General features: G+C 48.0%; 1 protein-coding gene across 2 annotated transcripts in view; it reads right to left on the bottom strand.

Moving 5' to 3' along the window:
* Positions 1-2,219: 2,219 nt before the first annotated feature.
* Positions 2,220-25,480, bottom strand: part of LOC144604246 (uncharacterized) — a 26,776-nt gene continuing 3,515 nt past the window's right edge. For both annotated transcript variants that reach the window (XM_078418469.1, XM_078418470.1), the window contains 9 exons: positions 22,472-22,616; positions 19,855-19,999; positions 14,301-14,446; positions 12,961-13,109; positions 11,570-11,717; positions 8,044-8,134; positions 6,134-6,212; positions 5,388-5,467; positions 2,220-3,708 (listed from right to left, as the gene is read on the bottom strand). In XM_078418469.1, the coding sequence (XP_078274595.1) occupies positions 2,985-3,708; positions 5,388-5,467; positions 6,134-6,212; positions 8,044-8,134; positions 11,570-11,717; positions 12,961-13,109; positions 14,301-14,446; positions 19,855-19,999; positions 22,472-22,517 (1,608 nt within the window). In that variant the 5' untranslated portion in view covers positions 22,518-22,616 and the 3' untranslated portion in view covers positions 2,220-2,984. The remainder of the gene's footprint in view (positions 3,709-5,387; positions 5,468-6,133; positions 6,213-8,043; positions 8,135-11,569; positions 11,718-12,960; positions 13,110-14,300; positions 14,447-19,854; positions 20,000-22,471; positions 22,617-25,480) is intronic.

The following is a 25,480-nucleotide window of genomic DNA, read 5'->3' on the forward strand; positions in this document are numbered from 1 at the left end:
CTTGGTGCATCTTTATCAGCGTCTTATTCTGTCCTATCCCTCAGCTTTTTGCTTTCTCAGCGTCGAAGTCTACACTATTTTCTGACTCTTACAATTGTATACTTTTTTTCTGTGCCTGCTTCTTTGTCTTTCCCATGCACTATTGGGTCTTAGACAATAGGTGCACGAGTAGGTCATTTGGCCCTTCGAGCCAGCACCGCCATTCAATGTGATCATGGCTGATCATTCTCAATCAGTACCCCATTCCTGCCTTCTCCCCATACCCCCTGACTCCGCTATCCTTAAGAGCTCTATCTAGCTCTCTCCTGAATGCATTCAGAGAATTGGCCTCCACTGCCTTCTGAGGCAGAGAATTCCACAGATTCACAACTCTCTGACTGAAAAAAGTTTTTCCTCATCTCAGTTCTAAATGGCCTACCCCTTATTCTTAAACTGTAGTCCCTTGTTCTGGACTCCCCCAACATTGGGAACATGTTTCCCGCCTCTAACGTGTCCAACCCCTTAATAATCTTATACGTTTCAATAAGATCCCCTCTCATCCTAAATTCCAGTGTATACAAGCCTAGTCGCTCCAGTCTTTCAACAGTCTTCACCAAAGTTAATCCTGGCTGGTAAGCATTTTGGATTTAGTGGCGGATTGACAGTGGCTGCCGATGCCCTCAAAAGATCTACACGATTCTGAGGTGCAAACTTCCTCTTGCCTGACTTCAGTTGACTGAAGAAGACTCTTCAAAGGGATCTGTTGGACCCAACTGTGAGGTTGTCATCCAGTTGGCTGAGCTTCCCATCACAATAAAGTATTCTCATGGACAGCAAAACAAGGAATCGAAAATTAAAACAAACTTTTCATATATTTTGCTTGATACAAAATTAATGAGATTTAAATTTAAGCTTTTAAATAATACAAATATTTTTATAAACACATTAGCAATGAGAAAACAAGCGAGGGAGTGACAATATACATATAGAAATTGTTTTTATAGTCAGGTGTTTCATTAATGATGGGTTAGTAAGCCAGTAGGAGACTTCTATTAGATTAAGTCTACCATTGGTGTCTTGCAAGGTTTCATTCTCAGCTCCTTACTATACTTCCCGTATAGTCCTTGTACATTAACAAGTAGTGTATTGTAGTTGGCCAGACTTCAAAAATGCAAAAACTGGGTTTTGAAAGGAGACCGAGAGCTTAGTAGCACGCCAACCTCTCCCTCAACGTCAGCAAAATGGAGGAGCAGGTCATTGACCTCAGGAAGCAGGGTGGAGTTCACTCCCCAGTCTCATTCAATGTGCTGAAGTAGAGATAAGTGTTTCAAATTCCTCGCTATATATATATATATATCATCAACAATTTGTCTAGGTCCAATCATAATGCCTCTACTTCCTCAAGGCTAAGGAAATTCATCATGTCTCCAAAGACTTACCAATTTCTACACATGCACCATAGAAAATATCCTATCCAAATGCATCACAGTTTGGTGTGACAACTGTTCTGCACAAGACAAGAAATTGCAGAGTTGTGAACATAGCCTAGTCCATCACGTAAGCCATCCCATCTACATGCATCACGTTCTCCATCCCATCTACATGCTGCCTCAAGAAAATAGTCAACAATAATCAATGGGGTCTTATACCCTGGGTTATTCTCCCATTGCGCAGATGGTACAAAACACGCTTGAGCGCATGCACCATGGATTGTGGAACAGCTTTTCCCCTGCTGTTGGACACTAGAATGGTACTCACATTCCCTAGGGATAAATTCCCAATCTGCATTATTGCGGCCCTGTTACTTATTTTCATCAAAGCATTCTCTGAAGCTATAACACTATACTGCTCTGTTTATTTTCTCTTATATACTCATGGAATGATTTGCCTGGATAGCTCGCAAAACAATCAGCACCCCTGCGTTTTAGGATGGGTGCTGAAACCATTATCCCAAGCACAATTGAGAGCTTCATTGGAGGGAACACTCCACAAGTACGTGCCTCCTCTGCATTCTCCCTCTACATTCCGTCCCTTCCCTCCTGATTCCCTTCAGTCATTTTCTGGCTCACCCTCATCCCTTATATTACTCTTCCTCCACTCTTTTTCAAAGTTCCTTCTCTCTTCTGCATTTTCACTCTCCTTTCTCATTTCTGTCACTCTCCCCTTTTACCCCCTCTTTTTTTCCCCCCAACATCTCACTCCCCTTCTCTTTATCTCCAACTTGATCTCTCTCTTCTTCCCGACCTGCACTTTTATGTTCCCTCCCCACAACCCTGTCCTTTCACTTTTCTCCCCCTTCTCTGGCACACGGTTTCTGGTTCAATTTCTTTGGCTGATTGGTGATCGCTGACAAGAAGCCACACTTCCGACTTAGACTAAACCATTCCTGGTAAACTTAACCTTTACTATTTTATAAAAATAGTTTTATAAAAAGCACCCAACAAGTATTTCCAATATTGTTCCATGTTTTAAAGATTACCAAGTGACTACTTGACCCAAGGGCTCCCTCTTCTGTTCAGTAAAGACAGTTCCTTGCAGAGCATCACATTTATTGGTTTGCTGTACTCAATATTTTGGGGGAAACGCCCAATCCTTTCTCTTAAGACTGCGGTCTTAGATTTTAAATCCAATCTGTTGACGTGAATGGTGGCCTCAGCAGTGCAGCATTGATTGGCAAAGAATTTGCAACATAATTTACTGAACGAGACTGACATCAGGCAAGTAGGTGACTGGACATCGAAGGGTCGGAGAGCATTTTCTCATTATTATTATCAAAATTCTTAACCCCCATCTTACTTTATTTATGTTGGTCATCTGTGAAACCAGAACTTAAAATGCTGGAGTAACTCAGCGGGTCAGGCAGCATCTCTAGAGTGAAGGAATGGGTGACGTTTCAGGTCGAGACCCTTCTTCAGAGTCTGATTGATTAGTTAACGTGCACTAAATCCTAAGAGGCCCATTCACCGCAGACAGTCCGACGCCATTGCCATGGCCGAGCTCTGGCTTCATGTAACCTTCCCAGGAGGGTGTGGAGGGGGGAGCAGGTTCAGTGACAGGCCTGGGCCCCAGTGGATGGCGGGAGGTTCCTGGCATTCCCGCTTTCCCGGAACGTTGAGCAGGAAGGGCGAGTCTCGGGGAGTCAGTGGGAAGGGGTGCAACAAGAAGTCATGCCCAAAGGCGAGGGTGAAATTGTAAGCAGCGCATTGATCTAGACTTGGTGAAGTCTGGTTGCCGGAAGCCATGTATTCGGATGACTCAACACTACATGGACTCAGGGGTGGCAGCAGGGCGTCTGAGCTCCACCGCTTGCCAAGGTCCCATTCGCTTTCAGCCCAGGACTTGGATACACTGCTGCTGAAGGGTTGGTAGCCGGCCGAGCCGCTGGCCTCACTGCCAGGCGCAGGACTCAGCGAGTAAGTGGGCAGTGTCAGTGGGCGGCCTCCGCCTTGGTTGTCGGTGAAGGGGCGGTAGCCGTCTCCCTCCTCTGCCCACTGGTCCTTGGCCACGCCGTTGAATAAGGAATATCCCGGGGCATCCGAGGAAACCAGCGACAAGTCCTCTCCGGGCAGCGGGAAGAGGGAGGAGAGGTCCGACAGCACCGGGAAACCGAAGCCCGGAAAGTGAGGGAAGGGGTTCATCTCGTCGGCCCTGGTGTCCGACATCAAGTGTTGAAAGGCACTTTCGGTACCCAGCGGCTCAGCGGCGGTCTCTCCAACCTTGCTCTTCCCCCTGAACAGTAAAGAACAGAGAGCAAAACGTTACAACTTTTCATTCAAAACACTCGAACATAGAAAATAGGTGCCGGAGGAGGCCATTCGGCCCTTTGAGGCAGTACCGCCATTCAAGGTGATCATGGCTGATCATCCACAATCAATAACCTGTGCTCAACTTCTCCCCATATCCCTTGATTCCACTAGCCCCTAGAGCTCCGACTAACTCTCTTAAATCCATCCAGTGATTTGGCCTCCACTGCCCTCTGGCAGAGAATTCCACAAACTCACAACTCTCTGGGTGAAAAAGTTCCTTCTCACCTCAGTTTTAAATGGCCTCCCCTTTATTCCAAGACTGTGCCCCCCCCCCCCCCCCCCCCGGTTCTGGACTCCCCCTACATTGGGAACATTGAACAGATCTGGCTCGTTTCCAAGGACGTGCTTTTACATTCTCGGTGGACATCTGTGGAACAAGACTCCCTCAACCTCCCATTAAACAGTCCCTTGGGTTCGAGTCTCCAAGTGAGACTGATGGCTCAGGCAGAATTGGTACCGAACCTGCAAAGTGCCTTCAACGGTTGAGCACAAAACGAAATCTGTCATAAAGACATAAATACCAGGTGGGTCTCAGAGGGAGCAACAAAGAGAACTCTTCAGGTCGAGTGCCTTTCTTAAGAAAATGGGGAAAAACACTGCTTAAGTTGCAGAGAAAGGTGGCGCAGCGGTAGAGATATTGCCTCACAGCGTCAGAGACCTTGGTTCGATCCTGACTACGGGTGCTGTCAGTGTGAGTTTGTGCATTCTTCCTGTAACCTGCGTGGGTCTTCTCTGACATCTGTTTCCTCCCACACTCCAATGATGTACAGGTTTGCAGGCTAATTGGCTTGCTGTGAATGCAAATTGTGCCTAGTGTGTGCAGGATAGTGTTAAGGTGCGGGGATCGCTATTCGGTGCAGACTCGGTGGGCCAAAGGGCCTGTTTCCTCACTGTATCTCTTGAACTGTCATATGTTCGGGACTGTCATATGTTGAAAGACTGGAGCGACTAGGTTTGTATACACTGGAATTTAGAAGGATGAGGGGATCTTATCGAAACGTATAACATTATTAAGGGGTTGGACACATTAGAGGCAGGAAACATGTTCCCAATGTTGGGGGAGTCCAGAACCAGTTTAAGAATAAGGGGTAGGCCATTTAGAACAGAGATGAGGAAAAACTTTTTTAGTCAGAGTTGTGAATCTGTGGAATTCTCTGCCTCAGAGGGCAGTGGAGGCCAATTCTCTGAATACATTCAAGAGAGAGCTAGACAGAGCTCTTAAGGATAGCGGAGTCAGGGGGTATGGGGAGAAGGCAGGAACGGGGTACTGATTGAGAATGATCAGCCATGATCACAATGAATGGCGGTGCTGGCTCGAAGGGCCGAATGGCCTACTCCTGCACCTATTGTCTATTGTCTCTTGAACTAAAGAAAGGTGAGCTGGAGAGAATGGAGGAAAGGTCTGCAATGAGGTGGAGACGGTGACAGACAAGTCAAAGATTGACGTTCCCTGGGGTCTTCACACCAAGTTACTTGATAAAGTGATCCTGCCAAGAGCGGCAAAGTTTGACTGAGTTGGATGTGCAGATCATGCAGTGTAATTGGAAAGCAAGTTCTGGGGAGATTGGTTCATGGCCTGGATCAGCAGCAGGGCCAACTCACCATGGTATTTCTGTTATGCACGAGATCTTCTCCACTTTGCAGTCATCGATCTTGCTCTCACTGAATACGCATCCATTCACCTGGGTCACAAAAACAGGCACAATTTAGGATCGGAGTCTGGGTAAATTGGGCGAAAGGCAAAATCGCAAATTAATAAAAGTCAGTCTACAACTTACAACATGTTTCCTGCAATTTAACAGTGAAACCTCGGAATTCTTTGCCTGTTCCCCCTCCCTCCATCGTGGATGAGGTGAGAGGTTGGTATCTGATGATGGGATAGGCAGCGTGGGTGAGCGAGGGGGGGTATCAGGAATTGGTGAGGTAGGGGGTGGTATCTGATGATGGGCCAGGAGGTTCATAAAATTCCAGGAGCAGAATGAGGCCATTCGGCTCATCATGTCTACTCCGCCATTCAATCATGGCTGATCTATCTCTCACTCTCAACCCCATTCTCCTGCCTTCGCCCCTGACACCCATACTAATCAAATGTGTGGGTGAGGGAAAGATGGCATTGGAATGGCACTGGCAGTGGTGAGGGAGTTGTGGTTTAATGGGACAGGCTGTGTGGAGAAGGGGGTTGGTATCTGGGAATGGGACGAGCGGTATGGAAAGGGAGGGGTGGTATCTGATGGGAAAGGTTGCGTGAGGAGGGGAGGGTGCAGTTGCAGCACTGTCCACTGGGGTGGTAGCTGATGTTCACCTGCAAGGTGGGGCTAACAATGATCAAAGCAGCAACGATAAGATACCTGGGGTTTGTTGAACGTTTGCTTTGACACCGAGCTCTTCAGAGGCGATGGAATTTTCTCCCACCAGGACTTCTTTACTCTAGAGGAAGGATGAGACAAGACTGGGTTAACACTGATCTGCTCTTCCCCTCCCAGCTCCTGCTGCCTCTGCCGTTATGATGGACACCACAGTATACGGGGCTTTTAACCCACGAGAGTCTGGGAAATGGAAGGGGAGAGAACGTTGTTGGAACCCTGCTCGTGCTCACGTCTCAGGCTGCAGGCCGGCCGGCATCAAAAGGGCCCACTTCTGTTATCACCTCTCAGTCAAACTGAGCTGAAACGTGGCCATAGTTTATCAACCTCTTCCTTCTCCTCACAATTGGTCATTTCCACCAGAGCACAACTGGCTGACAACTGGAATTTAGAAGGATGAGGGGGGATCTTATTGAAACATATAAGATAATTAGGGGATTGGACACATTAGAGGCAGGAAACATGTTCCCAATGTTGGGGGAGTCCAGAACAAGGGGCCTCAGTTTAAGAATAAGGGGTAGGCCATTTAGAACGGAGATGAGGAAGAACTTTTTCAGTCAGAGAGTGGTGAAGGTGTGGAATTCTCTGCCTCCGAAGGCAGTGGAGGCCAGTTCGTTGGATGCTTTCAAGAGAGAGCTGGATAGAGCTCTTAAGGATAGCGGAGTGAGGGGGTACGGGGAGAAGGCAGGAACGGGGTACTGATTGAGAGTGATCAGCCATGATCGCATTGAATGGCGGTGCTGGCTCGAAGGGCTGAATGGCCTACTCCTGCACCTATTGTCTAACAAGCCGGGGTCCTTGCCTAACCTGGTTTAGCTTTTAGGAGCTCATCACATCTCTATTTGCTTGAGGGGGATTCCATATGCTGACGAATACTCCATGAGCTTCTACATGTGTGCGGTGGAGAGCACACTGACTCTCATGGCCTGATTCTGCAACTCAAACGCTCAGGAATGAAAGAGATTACAGAGAGCGGCAGAACACAGCTCGGTCCATCACGTACTGACCTCCTGACCATTGATATTGGTAGAGGTGCAATGAAAATCGTGCTTGCAGTGTCACAGGAATGTAAACAACGCACAAAACATGAACTACATTCATGTGAATTATGTTGCCGAGGCAGGATTAAGGTTTTGTGGAAGAAACTTATTTGTAGGAAAGTAGCCGCTCCAGAACCTGATGGTGTAGGACTTCAGGCTTCTGCACCTCTGCCCAACAGTGGCAGGAAGAGGTGGGCATGGTCTGGAGAGCGAGGATCCTTGGCGAGAGATACTGCCGCCTGAAAGCAGCGCATCATGTGTGTTTTTGATGGTGAAGAGGGCTGTGCACATGATGGACCCACTCTCTGCGGTCAATGCTTTCCAATGTGTTGGAATTGTCACACCAGGCCATGATGCAACCAGTCCAGATACTTTCTACTTTACATCTGAAGAATCTTTTTGAAGTATTCATTGATGTGCAGAATCTCATTAAGCTTCATTAAACTAAGTATAGACGCTGACATGCCTTCTTCACAGTTGCCTCTATGTGATGAACCCAGGACATTGGAAATGTTAACATGCAGCAGGAATGTGAAGCTGCTAACTCTTTCCACTGCCAACATACCAATGAAAGCTGGCACACGGTCTCCTGACTTCCCCTTTCTGAAGATCTCTCCCATGTGTCTATCCTGTGCTTTCCCCGCCCTGGGAGTGTGTGATGATGCCACGCGGAGGGAGCTTTATTCTGTAACTCACCAAGAAGGGTCCTGACCCGAAATCTCACCTGTCTATGTTCTCCGGGGATGCTGCCTGACCCACTCTGTGTCTTTCCTCAGCTCTCTCTACCTTAGGAGTGTTTGATGGAAAAGGATGGAGGAGATTTTACTCTGCATCTATAGTCTGATAAACACTCACCTCTGGAAACCGTAAAAGCAGAGAGCAATGGGCAGTGGGATGAAGATGCACACAAGCACAATGACTATGTGTGAAATCCAATTGGACGAATCTAAAAAGAAAGGTCTGGATATTAAAATACAGGATATTGAAATGATAAATCAGCGTGAAGAGATTGCTCTTTGTTAAAGGGAGAATCATAGCACGGCCAATGCCATTGGACCCAGCGTGTCCTGAATTGGCACGGAAAGAGATGGTGAGGCTACCTCCACCGGCTCATCTAGATCAGTTTAAACGTCACCTTCCTCTCACCATGTCACTCATCTTTGTGTTAGACAAACTCCAATCTAATCCTTCAACCAATTCATTTGAATCCAGATGCACTAATTCAATAACCTTCTGTGTGAAGGCCAAAAGGACCTTCCCGGTTACTATCCACATCTCTTTATTTTATACACCGTTCTTAATCACCTCTTCTCTCACAACAGCCCCCCAGTCTAATCCATATCTCCTAACACACACAGCTCTTCAGCTTGTAGTCAGATTCCTCATTGATGCGGTCTCCGCACAGTTTGAATTGATTGGTTGAAAGATACAGCATGGAAACAGGCCCTTCGGCCCACTGAGCCATACTAACCTCAGTACACGCTAATTCTATGCTGTCCCATTTTCGCATCCACTCCCTACAAACGAGGGGCGATTTACAGGGGTCAATTAACACACACACCTGCACCTGTCTATGAATCTTTGACATCATTGGGGCGGGGTGAGGAAACTGGGGGATCATAGACAGAAGATATGAACTCCACGCAGAACCACATCCCTTAACATTTGCCTGTCCAGATGAATTGCAAAAGTCGTTATTGTAACTGCTTCAACCGGTTTCTCTGGCAGCACATTCAGTATATATACCATCCTATCAGTGAAGAGGATGGGGTGTATATGGTATGGCTCCGTGTCCTGTTAAATTATGCCCCTCTCATGTTAAACCAATGCCATCTGGATCTGTCTGAAGAAGGACCTCGACCCAAAATGAAGTCAGTCTGAAGAAGGGTCTCGACCCGAAACGTCACCCATTCCTTCTCTCCAGAGATGCTGCCCTTCCCGCTGAGTTACTCCAGCTTCTTGTGTCTGCCTTCGATTTAAACCAGCAGTTCTTTCCTAGCCATCTAGGTCTTGATTCCTCAACCTTGGGAAAAGTCTCTGTGCGTTCACCCAATCATCCTCAGTCTCCTACGCTCCAAAGAATAAAGTTCCTGCATGCCCAACCTCTCCATCTTAGTATAAGAAAATAACTGCAGATGCTGGTACAAATCGATTTATTCACAAAATGCTGGAGTAACTCAGCAGGTCAGGCAGCATCTCGGGAGAGAAGGAATGGGTGACATTTCGGGTCGAGACCCTTCTTCAGACTGAAGACGGGTCTCGACCCGAAACGTCACCCATTCCTCATCTCTCCATCTTAGTCCCTTGAGTCCTTTGGCCACTGCTCATTGCTTTCTCCTGCTGTTTCAGTTTCATGATCCAATGTTACATTTTCATCCAAGGTCACTCCCTTCCTTTAACAACCTAAGCCCCACATTGTAACTTCGTCTGAAATACATGTGACCCACATCGATGGCGCAGCAGTAGAGTTGCTGTCTTACAGCGCTTGCAGCGCCGGAGACCCGGGTTCCATCCCGACTACGGGTGCTGTCTGTACGGAGTTTGTACGTTCTCCCCGTGACCGCGCGCCTTTTCTCCGATATCTTTGGTTTCCTCCCACACTCCAAAGACTTGCAGGTTTGTAGGTTAATTGGCTTGGTATAAGTGTGAATCGCCCCTGGTGTGTGTAGGATAATGTTAGTGTGTGGCGGCGCTGGTCAGTGCGGACTCGGTGGGCCGATGAGCCTGTTTCCGCGCTGTATCTCTAAACTGAACTAAACGTCAAACCTGCCAACCTCCTCGATCCTTCTTGTTGCTCTCTCAAAAACTTAAGTCAGGTGTAGCCTTCTCTTACCCTAACGTGCTGGCGTTGAAAATGATGGTGCAACAAAATGGCCACATCGGAAATTCAAATCAAAAGCAGAAGGTGCCAGAATGCTCAGCAGGTCAGGTGGTGTCAGCGCAGAGAGTTAAGTTGAAGTTCAGGTGAAGAGCCTGTAGACTTCAGAGATGTGGCACCGAGTCTTCAGCCACCGAGTCTGCACTGACCAGCGATCTCCATGTGCTAGCACTATCCCACTCACTGGGGAAAATGTACAATTGTTACCAAAGCCAATGAACCTACAGACCTGTACGTCTTTGGCATGTGGGAGGAAACTGGAGCACCCGGTAAAAGCCCTTCCGGTCACAGGGAGAACGCACAAATTCCATGCAGACAGCACCCACAGTCAGGATGGAACCCGGGTCTCTGGCGCTGTAAGACAGCAACTCTACCACTGCGCAGCCCTTTTGCAGAACTGAAAATGGAAGCCGCCAAGCGTGTATTGAATTGCAGAGAGGGGTGGGTCGAGAGGGAAGGTGAACAAGAAGATTGGCAAGATAACAATCAGCTTAAATGTTGGCACTTAGTGGGACAAAGAAGCAAATTGAAACAGAAATCTCCGGTGATGTCGGGGAAGTGAGGAGGGGGAATCTCTGGTTACTGAACCAGTTGCATTGGGTACTGGGTCCGGTTTGCTGGAATGATGCCAGGTGGAAGATGAGACGAGGCCATTTGCCCCCTCCTCCTCTGCTGCCCCATCATGGTTGATGTCCTACCTCAGCGCTCACTTTCCTGCATTAACCCTTTGGCCCTTGATTCTCCGATCATCAAAAAAAATCTAGAAATCTAGAAAAAATCTGATCGATATTTTAACCCCATGGAGCATGTGTGCCATGTCCCACACCCCTCACCTCCACCAGTGTTGTGTCGCGATGGGCCTGAAATTTCCACACAGCCCGTGATATTAGATTGTGGGAGCTTGAGTTGTCACTACATATATCGGGACTTCCAGTTATACAGCAGCTTTTACATTAGATGTTCTTTGCAGGAGTGTCATCAATCCAGGGTGGCACAGCAGTAGGGTTGCCGCCTCACAGCACCAGAGACGCAGGTCCGATCCTGACTACGGGTGCTGTCTGTACGGAATTTGTACGTTCTCCCCGTGACCTTGTGGGTTTTCCACTGGGTGCTCCGATCAGCCTCCTGCACTCCAAAGCCGTACAGGTTTGAAGGTTAACTTGGCTTCGGAAATTGTAAATTGTCCCTAGTGGCAGGATAGTGCTAGTGTACGTGGATCACTACTTGGCGCGGACTCAGTGCGGCCTGTTTCCGCTCTGTATCTCTAAACTAAATCCAAATTGGGCTCCATGTGCAAATAAGAGCAAAGAACCAAAAGCTTGGTGAAAGAGGTATTTCCTCAAAGAACATCTTTAAGGAGGAATGAGAGGTGGAGAGGTCTGTGAATGGAGTCTCTGAGTTCAGACCCTTGGCACAGCACCAGCGACGCGTGGATTATATCCTAGGATGCCCATAAATCCAGGGTAAGGGAGGTAAGAGCTGGGCAATGTGTACACCACCTACCATAACTCCACTGGCACTCGGGGCTCCATTCGCTCCACACACCGTTGTAGGGGTGCGTTGGCCTGCTGCGGACCGTCAGGTGGTAGGTGTAGCCGGGCTCCAGCAGGGTCATCAGCACCATCTTTCTCTGCCCGGTGTCCAGGAATTTCTACGTCAAAGCCAACAACAGCAGAGCTTGGCCACAATTCAACCCTCAAGAGTGTCCATCAGCCCCTGCCCCACACTTGCGCCCAGCACATTAATTGCTGCACACACTCATCATTGATTTCACTATAAAGCGCCCTTTATGTGGTGACTATTTGCATACCTTGGGTATGCAAGCGAAGAATTGCATTGCGACTTGTCACGTGTGACAATAAAGCATTCATTCATTCATTCATTCATTCATTCATTCATTCATTCATTCATTCATTCATTCATTCATTCATTCATTCATTCATCTCTCTCACCAACAGTCTGAGTCCACCACTGGGTAGGTGCAGCAGGCAAGGCTGAGCAGTCACTACCCAGACTCCTGCTATTGAGGGAGTGCACCGAAGGTTCACTACGTTAATTCCCAGGATAACGGGACCGACATACGATGAAAGAATGGATCGACTGGGCTAAAATTCACTGGAATTTAGAAGGATGAGAGGGGATCTTACAGAAACATATACAATTCTTAACGGATTGGATGGGCTAGATGCAGGAAAATGTCCCACAGGTCACAGTTTAAGAATAAGGGGTAGGCCATTTAGGACTGAGATGAGGGAAAACTTTTTCAGCCAGAGTGTTGTGAATCTGTGGAATTCTCTGCCACAGAAGGCTGTGGAGGCCAATTCACTGGATGGATTCAAGAGAGAGTTAGATATAGCTCTTAGGGCTAATGGAATCATGGGGAAAAAGCAGGAACGGGGTACTTATTCTGGATGTTCAGCCATGATCACATTGAATGGTGGTGCTGGCCCGAAGGGCCGAATGGCCTACTCCTGCACCTACTTTGTACGAATCTGGAAGTGTTTGTTTTCACACCTCTACATCTCTTGCTGAATGGGAGAAGAGGTAGTGGCCAGGGTGAGGCTGATCCTTGATTGTGCTGGTGGCCTTGCCGAGGCAGCGTGAGGTGTAAATGGAGTCGGTGGAAGGGAGGTCGGTTCGTGTGATGGTCTGGGCTGCGTCCACAACTGCTTGCAGTCTCGGGTGGAGCTGTTCCCAAACCAAGCTGTGATGCACAGACACCTGACGCTGTCCGACACTTGAAACGTCACCTTAGTTTGTCTTTCCGCAAAAGCTGCCTGACCTGACTATTTTAAGATTCTCACTCAGCATTTGCGCGATCTTGTTCTTGTCTTTGGGAAGGCTGAAAAAAAAACAGATTGAAAGGGTGTCGACTTTGAAGTTGTAACACAAACCTTCCAATTTCCTCCTTTCTTCATGCAAGCAACTTGATACTCCAGAGATGAATCAATATTTCCATCGATGTACCTGTCCGCCCAGATCAGAAATGCCTCTTTGCCTTGCGACGTGTCGACGCTGAGGTTGTACGGAGCCAAAGGTTTGACTGGAAAAACACAAGTGACGCAATAATTGAGGGGAAATGACAGAAGCAGAATAAAGCTGGCGATGAGAAAAAGAAGCATTTCACAAACAGCTCACGTAGTTTTAAACCACTGATGCAATCATGGATTCAGTCCTCATTCAATATCAACCCCTGCCTTCTGCTCCCCCCCCCCCCCCCCCCCCACCCCGACTGCCTCTAGTCTCCTGACATAACCTGTGGCCTCTATTCCAGCAGTCAGCCCCAAACTATTGTACCCAGGGGGCTCATTCCGAGGAAGGGCTCACGATATTTACCATGATCCCAATTCTTGACTTTTTCACATTTCCCACCGCGTAGAAGGCGGCCGCTCTGCCCATCGAGGCTCTGCTGGCTCACAGGCCCCCGCCTCTCTCCATGCAGCTTATTCGATCTCACCTGCCCACCTATCAACTCCGCCCGGGGGGGGGGTAATTTATCGCGGCCGATTAGCATTGACCTCCCGATCAGCCCGTTTTTGTGATGTGGGAGGAAACCAGAGCCCCAAGAGGAAATCTATGTGGTCACAAGGAGAACTTGCAAACTCCACACAGACGGCACTTGCGGTCAGGATTGAGCCCGGGATGGCTGGGGTTGTGGGGCATCAGCACTACTGCTGCACCATTGTGTGGGGTATCAACTCCGATGTACTTCCTCTTGCCAGTCGGTGACGCATGAATACTAACTAATTTGGCAATGACCCAGAATTAATCCCTGGAGCTCAGCCAAGTAGTTGAATCCATACGCAGGGCAGTAACACTCCAATGGCGGTGCAGTGGTAGAGTTGCTGCCCTTACAGCGCCAGATTTGATCCTGACGACGGGTGCTGTCTGTACGGAGTTTGTACGTGCTCCCCGTGACCTGCGTGGGTTTTCTCCAGGATCTCCGGTTTCCTCCCACACTCCAAATAAGTATTGGTTTGTAGGTTAAGTGGCTTGGCATAATTGTAAATTGTCCCTAGTGTGTGTAGGATAGTGTAAGTGTGTGGGGATCGCTGGTCGGCACGGACTCGGTGGGCTGATAGGGCCTGTTTCCAGGCTGTATCTCTAAACTAAACGTAAAATAAAGTTGAATCCATACAATGGGTAATAACACCCCAATAACGTTCTGCTTATGCTAGCACCAATTCACAGAGTAGCAATTTGTTTAAAGTAATCATGACAGTCTTCGACTTACTGGTTTGTGAAGAATTGATATCTTTGGAGAGGTTCAGATGTCGTTTGCAGTAGACGTTTATCTTATGTTTAGTCATAAATAGCAAAATTTGCTCCTTGAACTTGCCTTGGCAAACCACTTCCGGAAGATCAACAATATCTGTGATGCTGAATATGAAATAGAGGCACGGAAATAAGTTTATTTTCGTTTAGAGATACAGCGCAGAAACAGGCCCTTCGGCCCACCGAGTCCGCATCGGCCAGCGATCCCCACACACTAACACTATCCTACACCCACAAGGGACAGTTTACATTTATACCACGCCAATTAACCTGCAAACCTGTACGTCTTTGGAGTGTGGGAGGAAACCGAGGATCTCGGAGAAAACCTCACACAGGTCACGGGGAGAACGTACAAACTCCGTACAGACAGCACCCGAAGTCAGGGTCGGACCCGGCTCTCTAGCACTGTAAGGCAGCAACTCTACCGCTGCACCACCGTGCCATGTGTTTGTGCACGTATTCTCTTTTACCCAAGTTCCTGGGAGTGTCAGACCCAAGTCCACTCTGTTTCAGTTTGGGCACGGTTCTCCTAGTTGCTACAACCACTGGCAAATGTGTCGGTTAAGATGCTACCATCTCCTTTCCGACAGGCACAAGGTTTTCAAAACTAGAAATCGGGCAGGAATCCCTCACGGACTTACAGAAGTGAATAGTGAAAGGCCTGGATAGAGTGGATGTGGAGAGGATGTTTCATAGAAACATAGAAACATAGAAAATAGGTGCAGGAGTAGACCATTCGGCCCTTCGCGCCTGCACCGCCATTCAATATGATCATGGCTGATCATCCAGCTCAGTAACCTGTACCTGCCTTCTCTCCATACCCCCTGATCCCTTTAGCCACAAGGGCCACATCTAACTCCCTCTTAAATATAGCCAATGAACTGGCCTCAACTACCTAGTTTCCACCAGTGGGAGAGTCTAGGACCAGAGGCCGCAGCCTCAGAATAAAAGGATGCACCTTTTTAAAGGAGACGAGGGGGTATTAGCTCCAAGAGGAGTGCACAAAGGTGTATTGTTTTCTCTGGAATGCCAGAGATTGAGGGGAGACCAGACAGAAGTAATTCGTGGGAAATCTGAAATTCCACAATAGGTATACGGACGGGCGAGGGATTGTGAGAGGAGGAGGAGTCAGGCCAGTTAGAGATCAAACAGAAAGTCTACTCCTTAGTTTAGAGATACAGTGCGGAAACAGACCCTTGGGCCCACCGAGTCCGTGCCGACCAGTGGTCCCCATTATCCAACATTATCCTATTACACTCCAGTGGCGATTTACAAATTCACCTAAGCCAATTAGCCTCGAAACCTTGCATGTCTTTGGAGTGTGGGAGGAAACCGGGGAACCTGGAGAAAACCCACGCAGGTCACGGGGAGAACGCACAACCTCCATTCGGGCAGCACCCATAGTTAGGATCAAGCCCGGATCTCTGGCGCCGTGAGGCAACAGTTCTGCCGCTGCGCCACCGCGACACCTCGGTGCACAGAGGAAAGAGAATTTTCTTAATTTTATAACAGGCTGTTCCAATTCTGATGAACGTGGGAGGGACAGGTGACTGTATTACACACAAGACACTGTGCGTGGGTTAGTTGTACATTAACTGATGTGGGTTGATTGGTATGATTCACCAACCGCACTGTCACCTTTCAAACCAGGGAGGGGATGGCAGTGTAAAGGTGTGTAAACAAAAACCTTACATCAGCTTTACAAGCAGAGTCCCTGGAGTTTCAGCTAAAGCAAGATGTGGTTCAAACACAAGAGATCGCCGATGCTAGAAACTGAAGCAACAAATAATCCGCTGGAGGAACTCAGCGGGTTGAGCTGTATCTGTTGGGAGGGAGGGAGGGAGGAAGGAATGGTCGACCTTTCAGGTCGACCCTGTGTCAGGAGGTGGAGTAGTGAGACAGGAGCCTGAGATGTTGGGTGGACAGAGGAGGGGTGAAGACAATTTGAAAGGTGGGGAAGGAGAAGGGTGAGTTGGGATGAGCGAAATAATGTTGAAGAGTTGCTCCTAGAAAGGTTAGATACTTATAGAGTCGTGGACTGATACAGTATGGAAACAGGTCCTTCAGCCCAACTTGCCCACAGCAACCAACATGTCCCATCTACACTGGTACCACCTGCCTGCGTTTGGCCCACACCCCTCTAAACCTGTCCTATCCATGTACCTGTCTAATTGTTTCTTCAACGTTTTATAGACAATAGACAATAGGTGCAGGAGTAGGCCATTCAGCCCTTCGAGCCAGCACCGCCATTCAATGCGATAGACAATAGACAATAGACAATAGGTGCAGGAGTAGGCCATTCAGCCCTTCGAGCCAGCACCGCCATTCAATGCGATCATGGCTGATCACTATCAATCAGTACCCCGTTCCTGCTTTCTCCCCATACCCCCTCACTCCGCTATCCTTAAGAGCTCTATCCAGCTCTCTCTTGAAAGCATCCAACGAACTGGCCTCCACTGCCTTCTGAGGCAGAGAATTCCACACCTTCACCACCCTCTGACTGAAAAAGTTCTTCCTCATCTCCGTTCTAAATGGCCTACCCCTTATTCTCAAACTGTGGCCCCTTGTTCTGGACTCCCCCAACATTGGGAACATGTTATCTGCCTCTAATGTGTCCAATCCCCTAATTATCTTATATGTTTCAATAAGATCCCCCCTCATCCTTCTAAATTCCAGTGTATACAAGCCCAATCGCTCCAGCCTTTCAACATACGACAGTCCCGCCATTCCGGGAATTAATCTAGTGAACCTACGCTGCACGCCCTCCATAGCAAGAATATCCTTCCTCAAATTTGGAGACCAAAACTGCACACAGTACTCCAGGTGCGGTCTCACCAGGGCCCGGTACAACTGTAGAAGGACCTCTTTGCTCCTATACTCAACTCCTCTTGTTACGAAGGCCAACATTCCATTGGCTTTCTTCACTGCCTGCTGAACCTGCATGCTTCCTTTCATTGACTGATGCACTAGGACACCCAGATCTCGTTGAACTCCCCCTCCTCCTAACTTGACACCATTCAGATAATAATCTGCCTTTCTATTCTTACTTCCAAAGTGAATAACCTCACACTTATCTACATTAAACTGCATCTGCCATGTATCTGCCCACTCACACAACCTGTCCAGGTCACCCTGCAGCCTTATTGCATCTTCCTCACAATTCACACTACCCCCCAACTTAGTATCATCTGCAAATTTGCTAATGGTACTTTTAATCCCTTCGTCTAAGTCATGGCTGATCACTCTCAATCAGTACCCCGTTCCTGCCTTCTCCCCATACCCCCTCACTCCGCTATCCTGAAGAGCTCTATCCAGCTCTCTCTTGAAAGCATCCAACGAACTGGCCTCCACTGCCTTCTGAGGCAGAGAATTCCATACCTTCACCACTCTCTGACTGAAAAAGTTCTTCCTCATCTCCGTTCTAAATGGCCTACCCCTTATTCTTAAACTTTGAATGTACCTGCCTCAACTACCTCCTCCCTCTGGCTGCTAGTTCACAAACCCACCATCCTTTGTGTAAAAAGGATCCTATTAAATCTTCCCCCTCTCACTTGAAACCCATGTCCTCTGGTTTCCGATTCTGTGAGTTTCCCCGATCTATTCCTCTCATTATTTTGTTGCCTGCACTTAAAAGAGTTTAAATCCGCTGGAGGAGGTGGGATGTTTCACAGTTTACTGAGTGAAATGAAGGGGCAAATTACAGAGGCCCTGAGTGGTGTCTGAGGACAGGAAAGTTATAAACATTACAGCCTTGTTCAAAAAGCTAAAGACCAGTCAATGTCCATAGCGGGAAAAGTTCTAGAAACAATAGTCAATACAGAATCAGAATTGGGCATCATAGTGGCTGCTTTGTGGCGCCAGAGACCCGGGTTCGATCCTGACTACGGGTGCTGTCTGTACAGAGTTTGTGGTTCTCCCCGTGACCGACATGGGTTTTCTCCAGGTGCTCTGGTTTCCCTCCACACTCCGAAGACGTACAGGCTAATTGGCTTGGATCAATTGTAAATTGTCCCTGGATAGTGTGAGCGTGCAGGGATCACCGGTCGGTGCAGACTCGGTGGGCCAAGTGTGGAATGATTGAAGAAACCCAGCAGAGATTTATTAAATGGTAAAATAAGCCCAACTATCTCAATAGTCATTGGGTGAGGTAACGGAGTTGGTCGATGAGGGGAGGGAGGTCGATGTGGTACACACGGACTTCCACATTGTCGTCACCAGGGTTGAAAGCCATGGAATAAAATGGGCTGTGACATCATGCATTGAAAACCAGTGAAGTGGCAGGAAACACCAGGGTGGTTTCTCAGAATTGGAGAAGTGCCCAGTGGAGTTCCCCTGGGGGTCACTATTAAGACCAGGGTTTGGACTTTGCTTCGATTTTAGTTGAGAGATACAGCATGGAAACAGGCCCTTCGGCCCACCGAGTCCATGCCGACCAGCGATCCCCGCACATTAACGCTATCCTACACACACTACGGACAATTTACATTTACACCAAGCCAAATAACCTGCGTCTTTGGAGTGTGGGAGGAAACCAAAGATCTCGGGAAAAAACCTCACGTGGTACAAACTTCGAACAGACAGCACCCGTAGTCAGGATCGAACCTGGGTCTCCGGCACTGTAAGCGCTGCAAGGCAGCAACTCTACCGCTGTGCCACCGTGCCGCCCGAGATGTGGGTTAAGTACAGGCAAATGGGACTAATGTCGATGGGTATCGTGGTTGGCATGATCAAGTTGGGCCATGTTTCTGTGCTGTATGATTCTATGTTTCCAGTGACTGGGGATTTGTGTACAGTGACATACAGTGGGCATTAGCACTAAGTTCCTTGCTTATCATACTGTTTATTGATGACCCAGTTAAGTGGTTTGCAAATAATGACGTAATTGTCAGTGTGGTCAGTAAGGAGAGAAATAGTTGTGGGCTGCAGGAAAATATTAACATCAGGCATGAGAAATGCTTGGTAGCGGATGTGGGGTTACTAAATAACATGAGGCAGACAGTAGGGGGGAGAGAAGGGCCACAGGTCCTGGAAGGTAACAGGACAGATGAATGAGGAGCACGCAGAATAATTGCCTATTATTGTAGCACAGGTGTCCAACTGTAGGAGAATTGTACAGAATAGTGAAAGGCTTGGATAGAGTGGATGTGGAGAGGACGTTTCCACTAGTGGAAAAGTCTAGGGCCAGAGGTCGTAGCCTCAGAATTAAAGGGTGTTCCTTTAGGAAGGAGATGAGGAGGAATTTCTTTAGTCAGAGTTGTGGTGAATCTGTGGAATTCTTTGCCACAGAAGGCTGTGGAGGCAAAGTCAATTTTGTAAGTTAACTGGCCTGTGTAAATTGCTCCTAGTGTGCAGGGAGTGGATGCGAAAGTGGGATAACATAGAACAAGGGCGTGAACAGGTGATGGATGGACAGCGTGGATATGGTAGGCCGAAGGATCTGCTATCTTTCAATCAATTCAAAATGAATAGCCACTTTCTATGCTCTATGTCTCTTTGGGTCTATCGGTACTTACTTGTAAAGTTCCGATGATGAATTCCGATAATAGAGAACACAATCAGTTGAGCAGTTTGTGTCAGGTGTGCCGTGCCAGCTGCAAGTCACCTCTTGGATGTAGTCATTGAAGCACTCGAGTTGCTCTAACTGGGCAGTCTCATGGCCTGTCAATGAACAATAGTGTCAGTCAAAGGTTATTCTCACTTGGCACCCTGTTACAAAAGTCACCAACCCAACCCGAAACGTCACCCATTCCTTCTCTCCCAAGATGCTGCCTGTCCCGCTAAGTTACTCCAGCATTTTGTGTCTATCTTCGATTTAAACCAGCATCTGCAGTTCCTTCCTACACATTCTGTCACCTATTTATATTCGCCAGAAATGCCGCGTGACCTGCTGAGTTACTCCAGCACTTTGTGTCTTTTTTTTGTGAACCAGAATCTGCAGTGCCTTGATGCGAGTTTTAGCTTTTTAGCTTTAGAGATACGGCGCGGAAACATGTCCTTCGGCCCAGCCGAGTCAGCACCAACCAGCGATCCCCGCACACTAACACCATCCTACACACACACGAGGGACAATTTACAATGAAGAACAAGCCAATTAGCCTACAAACCTGTACGCCTTTGTAGTGTGGGAAGAGACCGGAGATCCTGGAGAAAACCCATGCAAGTCACGGGGAGAACGAACAACCTCCATACAGACAAGCACCCCTGGCCATGATCGAACCCGGGTCTGTCACACTGTAAGGCAGTAACTCTACCGCTGTGTGGAGATGAGACCACTGTGCAACCCTTGTAGATGAGACGGTGACAGTGAGACCCAGGACATACCCGGGCAGCACGTCACAATGGCGTCCATTCCCAGTGGCAGAATGTTTAAGTTCGACAACTTCAGTTGCTCAGCTTTCCAGCATTTTCATTTGTGTCGATCTTTCCCAATTCTTTGGAAATGTCGCATTATAAATCAGTACCTTCACTTCCTGCACCTTCATTGTCTCACACTGTTTGTGGTTGAATCTCTTCTGTTCTCCACTCCATCACTTCCGATCCTTCCCCTCTGCCATTTGCTCAGGTCGTTTAGTTTAGACTTGAGATACAGCGCGGAACTGGGCCCTTCGACCCACCGCGTCCGCGCCGACCAGAGGTCACGCTAACACTATCCTACACACCAGGGACAATTTACAATCTTTCCCAAAGCCAATTATCCATCAAACCAACAAACTTAAAGTCAGTTTCTCTCCAATATTTATGGTCCTGCTGAAGACTCGTGAACACAGATGCTATCTGGCATGCTGAGTTTCTAGTTTCTAGATTTTAGTCACAGCGCTTTGCTTTCGAGATACTGAAGAATATGGGAGAGTGACAGATTAGTTTGCTGGGTTATTACAGTGCCTGGGGAGTGGAGCGAGAGAGAGTAGGGTCAGAGTTAGGGTTGCCAACTGTCCCGCATTTAGCCGGGACATCCCGGATTGTGGGCTATTGTTGGACACGTTAGAGGCAGGAAACATGTTCCCAATGTTGGGGGAGTCCAGAACCAGGGGCCACAGTTTAAGAATAAGGGGTAGGCCATTTAGAACGGAGATGAGGAAAAACTTTTTCAGTCAGAGAGTTGTAAATCTGTGGAATTCTCTGCCTCAGAAGGCAGTGGAGGCCAATTCTCTGAATGCATTCAAGAGAGAGCAAGATAGAGCTCTTAAGGATAGCGGAGTCAGGGGGTATGGGGAGAAAGCAGGAACGGGGTACTGATTGAGAATGATCAGCCATGATCACATTGAATGGTGGTGCTGGCTCGAAGGGCCAATTGTCTATTGTTTATTGTCTATTGTCTAAATTAGCTTGTCCCGTACGGGACCGCCCTTGTCCCGTATTAGTAGGGTTGCCAACTTGCTCACTCCCAAATAAGTGACGTCACCGCCCCGCGCCCCGCGCCCCACGCGACCTCACCCAGCCAGCGGCCACGTGCTCCCGCTCCACCCATGGTGGACGCAAGGGGTGTTAAGGTTTCTGGAAACACAAGAAACTGCAGATGCTGGAATCTTGGGTGAAACACAAAGTGCTGGAGAACCAACAGATCAGTCAGGATCTGTGCAGGGAGTGGACAGACAATGTTTTGGCTCGGGAGGGTAATTTCAGTTTAGTTTAGGTTAGTTTAGAGATAGGGCGCAGAAACAGGCCCTTTGGCCCACCGAGTCAGCGCCGCCCAGCGTTCCCCGTACACCAACGCTACCTACACACTCTCGGGACAATTTGCAATTTATACCAAGCCAATTAGCCTAGAAACCTGTACGTCTTTGGAGTGTGGGAGGAAACCGGAGCACCCGGAGAAAACCCACGCGGTCGCAGGGAGAACGTGCAAACTCCATACGGACAGCACCCATAGTCAGGATCGCACGAGCCTGGGTCTCTGGCGCTGTCAGGCAGCAACTCAACTCAAGAACCTTGCAGTGTGCGTCAAGGAATGCCAATCAGGAACATTGGTGTGCGCCAAGAAATACCAAAAGGTCATTGTGCTGCACAGCCATCTTAAGCTTTGTCATACTGCAATTCCCATGAAAGCTTCAGAGTTTCATGCACAAAACCATGTTAAATGATATAAAATAAGGACGTGAAGCATCGGACGCAAAACAGACCATCACTGACCTTGACCGAGGCACAAGGCGATGAGTAAAAGGTACCAGGTCACCATTCCTGCTTCTCTAGGTTGTCTCACCAACGGCAATGAGGAAAAGACACTGGATCACCTTTCCTGGTCCTCTAGCAGGTGATATGCAAGCAGCCAGCCATTCTGTAAGGAAGGAACACAATGACATAAAGAACTGAAGATGCTGGTTTACAAAGAAAAGACACAAAGTACTGGAGTAACTCAGCGGGTCAGGCAGCATCTCTGGAGATCATAGTTGGGTGATGTTTTGGATCAGGACCAGTCTGAAGAAGAGTCCCTGGGCGAAACAGCATCGGTCCAGTTTCTCCAGAGATGCCGCCTGACCTGCTGAGTTACTGGAGAAAGTAGGTTGCACCTCTTAATCCATCGGTATTTCAATTGAAATTCAGCATGAAGTGTTTTAAACTTTTTGTAAACATTTGTTGAAGCAGAGTGAAAGTTCCTTGTTCAGGGAATCTATGTCACACCAGACTGATTGTAGTAGGGGCGGAGAAAACTGGTGATGGGTGGGGCAAAGTCTGGCAAGCAAGGTCATAAACCATAAGTAATAGGAGCAGAATTAGGCCATTCGGCACATCAAGTCTACTCCGCCATTCAATCATGGCTGATCTATCTCTCCCTTCCATCACAGTGAGGAGGGGACTGGAGGAGACTCACTGTGATGGATGTTTCTTCTTTTTTTGTTTTGTGTTGTTTGTGGTTGTGTAATTGCTTATTTTATTGCTCTTACTGTTGGACTGTGGGTGACGAAATCTCGTCCAAAAGGCTTGTTTTTTTGGATGACAATAAAGGCAATTCTAATTCCGATTCTGATTCTCTTAACCTCATTCTCCTGCCTTCTCCCCGTAACCCCTGACACGAGTAATCGGCGGAAGGTGAGACACAAAAAGCTGGAGTAACGTCAGCGGGCCAGGCAGCATCTCTGGAGAAAAGGAACAGGTGACGTTTTGGGTCGAGGCTCTTTTTCAGACTGAGAGTCAGGGGAAAGGGAAGTGGGGAAGGAATAGGTGGATACAGGTGAGGCGGGGGGGGGGGGGGGGGGGGGAGGGGGGGTAAAGGCAAGAGATAAAGAGAAGAGGCGTGAAATGTAAAAAATGAGGAAGGAATGTAGGTGGAAGGGGTTGGAGGAAAGGGAGAACAAGAAGAGAGGTGGGGAGGGGGGGGGGGGGGGGGTGGGGGGGGAGAAAGGTGCTTGCAGTTTATTTATCTAAAATTGGAGAATTAAATGTTCATACCGTGGGGTTGTATGCTACCTAAGTTGAATATGAGGAAGGAACGTTGTGTAAATTATTCTGCCATTAGACTAGGTCCCCAGGATATTGGATCTATTTGACAGTCAATCTATAGTTTTCTCAAGTGTTGTGTGTAATGCTACAAATAAGGCAGCAATGTCCAGGCAGCAAGCTCCCAACCAACAGCAAGGTGAAGCTGAGTAGATAGCTGTGGCTTCACAAAATGCTGGAGTAACTCAGCAGGTCAGGCAGCATTCCTTCTCTCCTGAGATGCTGCCAGACCTGCTGAGTTACTCCAGCATTTTGTGAAATAGAAACCTTCGATTTGTACCAGCATCTGCAGTTATTTTCTTACACTACTAGATAACTATTGCTACTCACTTGAGAAGCCAGTTTTAAAGTCTTACACAACAGCCTCACGACCCATGTGTCGCCGAGACGGGACCACAAAAGCTGCATCAACAGAGCAAAGTTCCCAACCGGGGGTAAATGTAACCCCAGGGGGTAAATTAGGTGATTCTGGATTTGTACATATTGACTGACAGTGTTTGGTTCTGGTATCTGTTCATCATTAGTTGTTCATAAAGAAGTGAAATGACATATTTTATGTGCTATCATTATTGTTATTTGAACTTAAAATAATAATGTTAAAAACAGTATTTTGAAATTTCCCCTTTGTCGGTTCCTTTATTATGGTCAAAGTGTAAACTCAAATTACTGAACAAAACAGGGTGGGGGTAAATTTACTTTCGAAAAGTTGCAAAGGGGTAAACGGGCCGAAGAAAAGTTGGGAACCCCTGCTGTAGATCCTGCTGTCTCTAAGACAGTGCAGTGAACCCTCAGTAAAGCTCTTTCCACAGTTCAATATTCCCCCAGTATCTTCTGTCCAGAAATAGTTCTTCCTGAGTCAGACATCCACACACCAGTGATAAGACAATAGACAATAGGTGCAGGAGGAGGCCATTCGGCCCTTCGAGCCAGCACCGCCATTCAATGTGATCATGGCTGATCATTCTCAATCAGTACCCCCGTTCCTGCCTTCTCCCCATACCCCCTGACTCCGCTATCCTTAAGAGCTCTATCTAGCTCTCTCCTGAATGCATTCAGAGAATTGGCCTCCACTGCCTTCTGAGGCAGAGAATTCCACAGATTCACAACTCTCTGACTGAAAAAGTTTTTCCTCATCTCAGTTCTAAATGGCCTACCCCTTATTCTTAAACGGTGGCCCGATACCCGAGGAAGGTTCCTCTAAAGGTGTTGCACTCTTTCGGGACAAATGGCGGCATGGTGGGCACCTGGCTCTCAGTGTCAGACCCTGGGGTTTGACCCTGACCTCTGTGTGGAGTCTCCTTGTGAGCGTGTGGGTTTCCTCCAGGCGCTCTGGTTTCCTCCACAGCCCCAAAGACAAAAGGGGATGTAGGTATATAGGGAAATAACTGCAGATGCTAGGTACAAATCGAAGGTAGACACAAAATGCCGGAGTAACTCAGCGGGACAGGCAGCATCTCTGGAGAGAAGGAGTGGGTGACGTTTCGGGTGGAGACCCTTCTTCAGACTGATAGGTATTATAGGTCTCTGTAATTCGGCCCGAGTGCGCAGCCAGTGGATGCCAAAGAGGAATAACATAGAATGGGTGGTTGAGAATTGGCGTGGACACGATGGGCTGAAGGGCCTCTCTGAGGAATGGTGTCGATCCAAACCTCACCTGTCCATGTTCTCCAGAGATGCTGCCTGACCCGCTGCGTTACTCCAGCT

Source organism: Rhinoraja longicauda, chromosome 21 (genome assembly GCF_053455715.1).
Source record: "Rhinoraja longicauda isolate Sanriku21f chromosome 21, sRhiLon1.1, whole genome shotgun sequence".
Taxonomy (NCBI): Eukaryota; Metazoa; Chordata; class Chondrichthyes; order Rajiformes; family Arhynchobatidae; genus Rhinoraja; species Rhinoraja longicauda.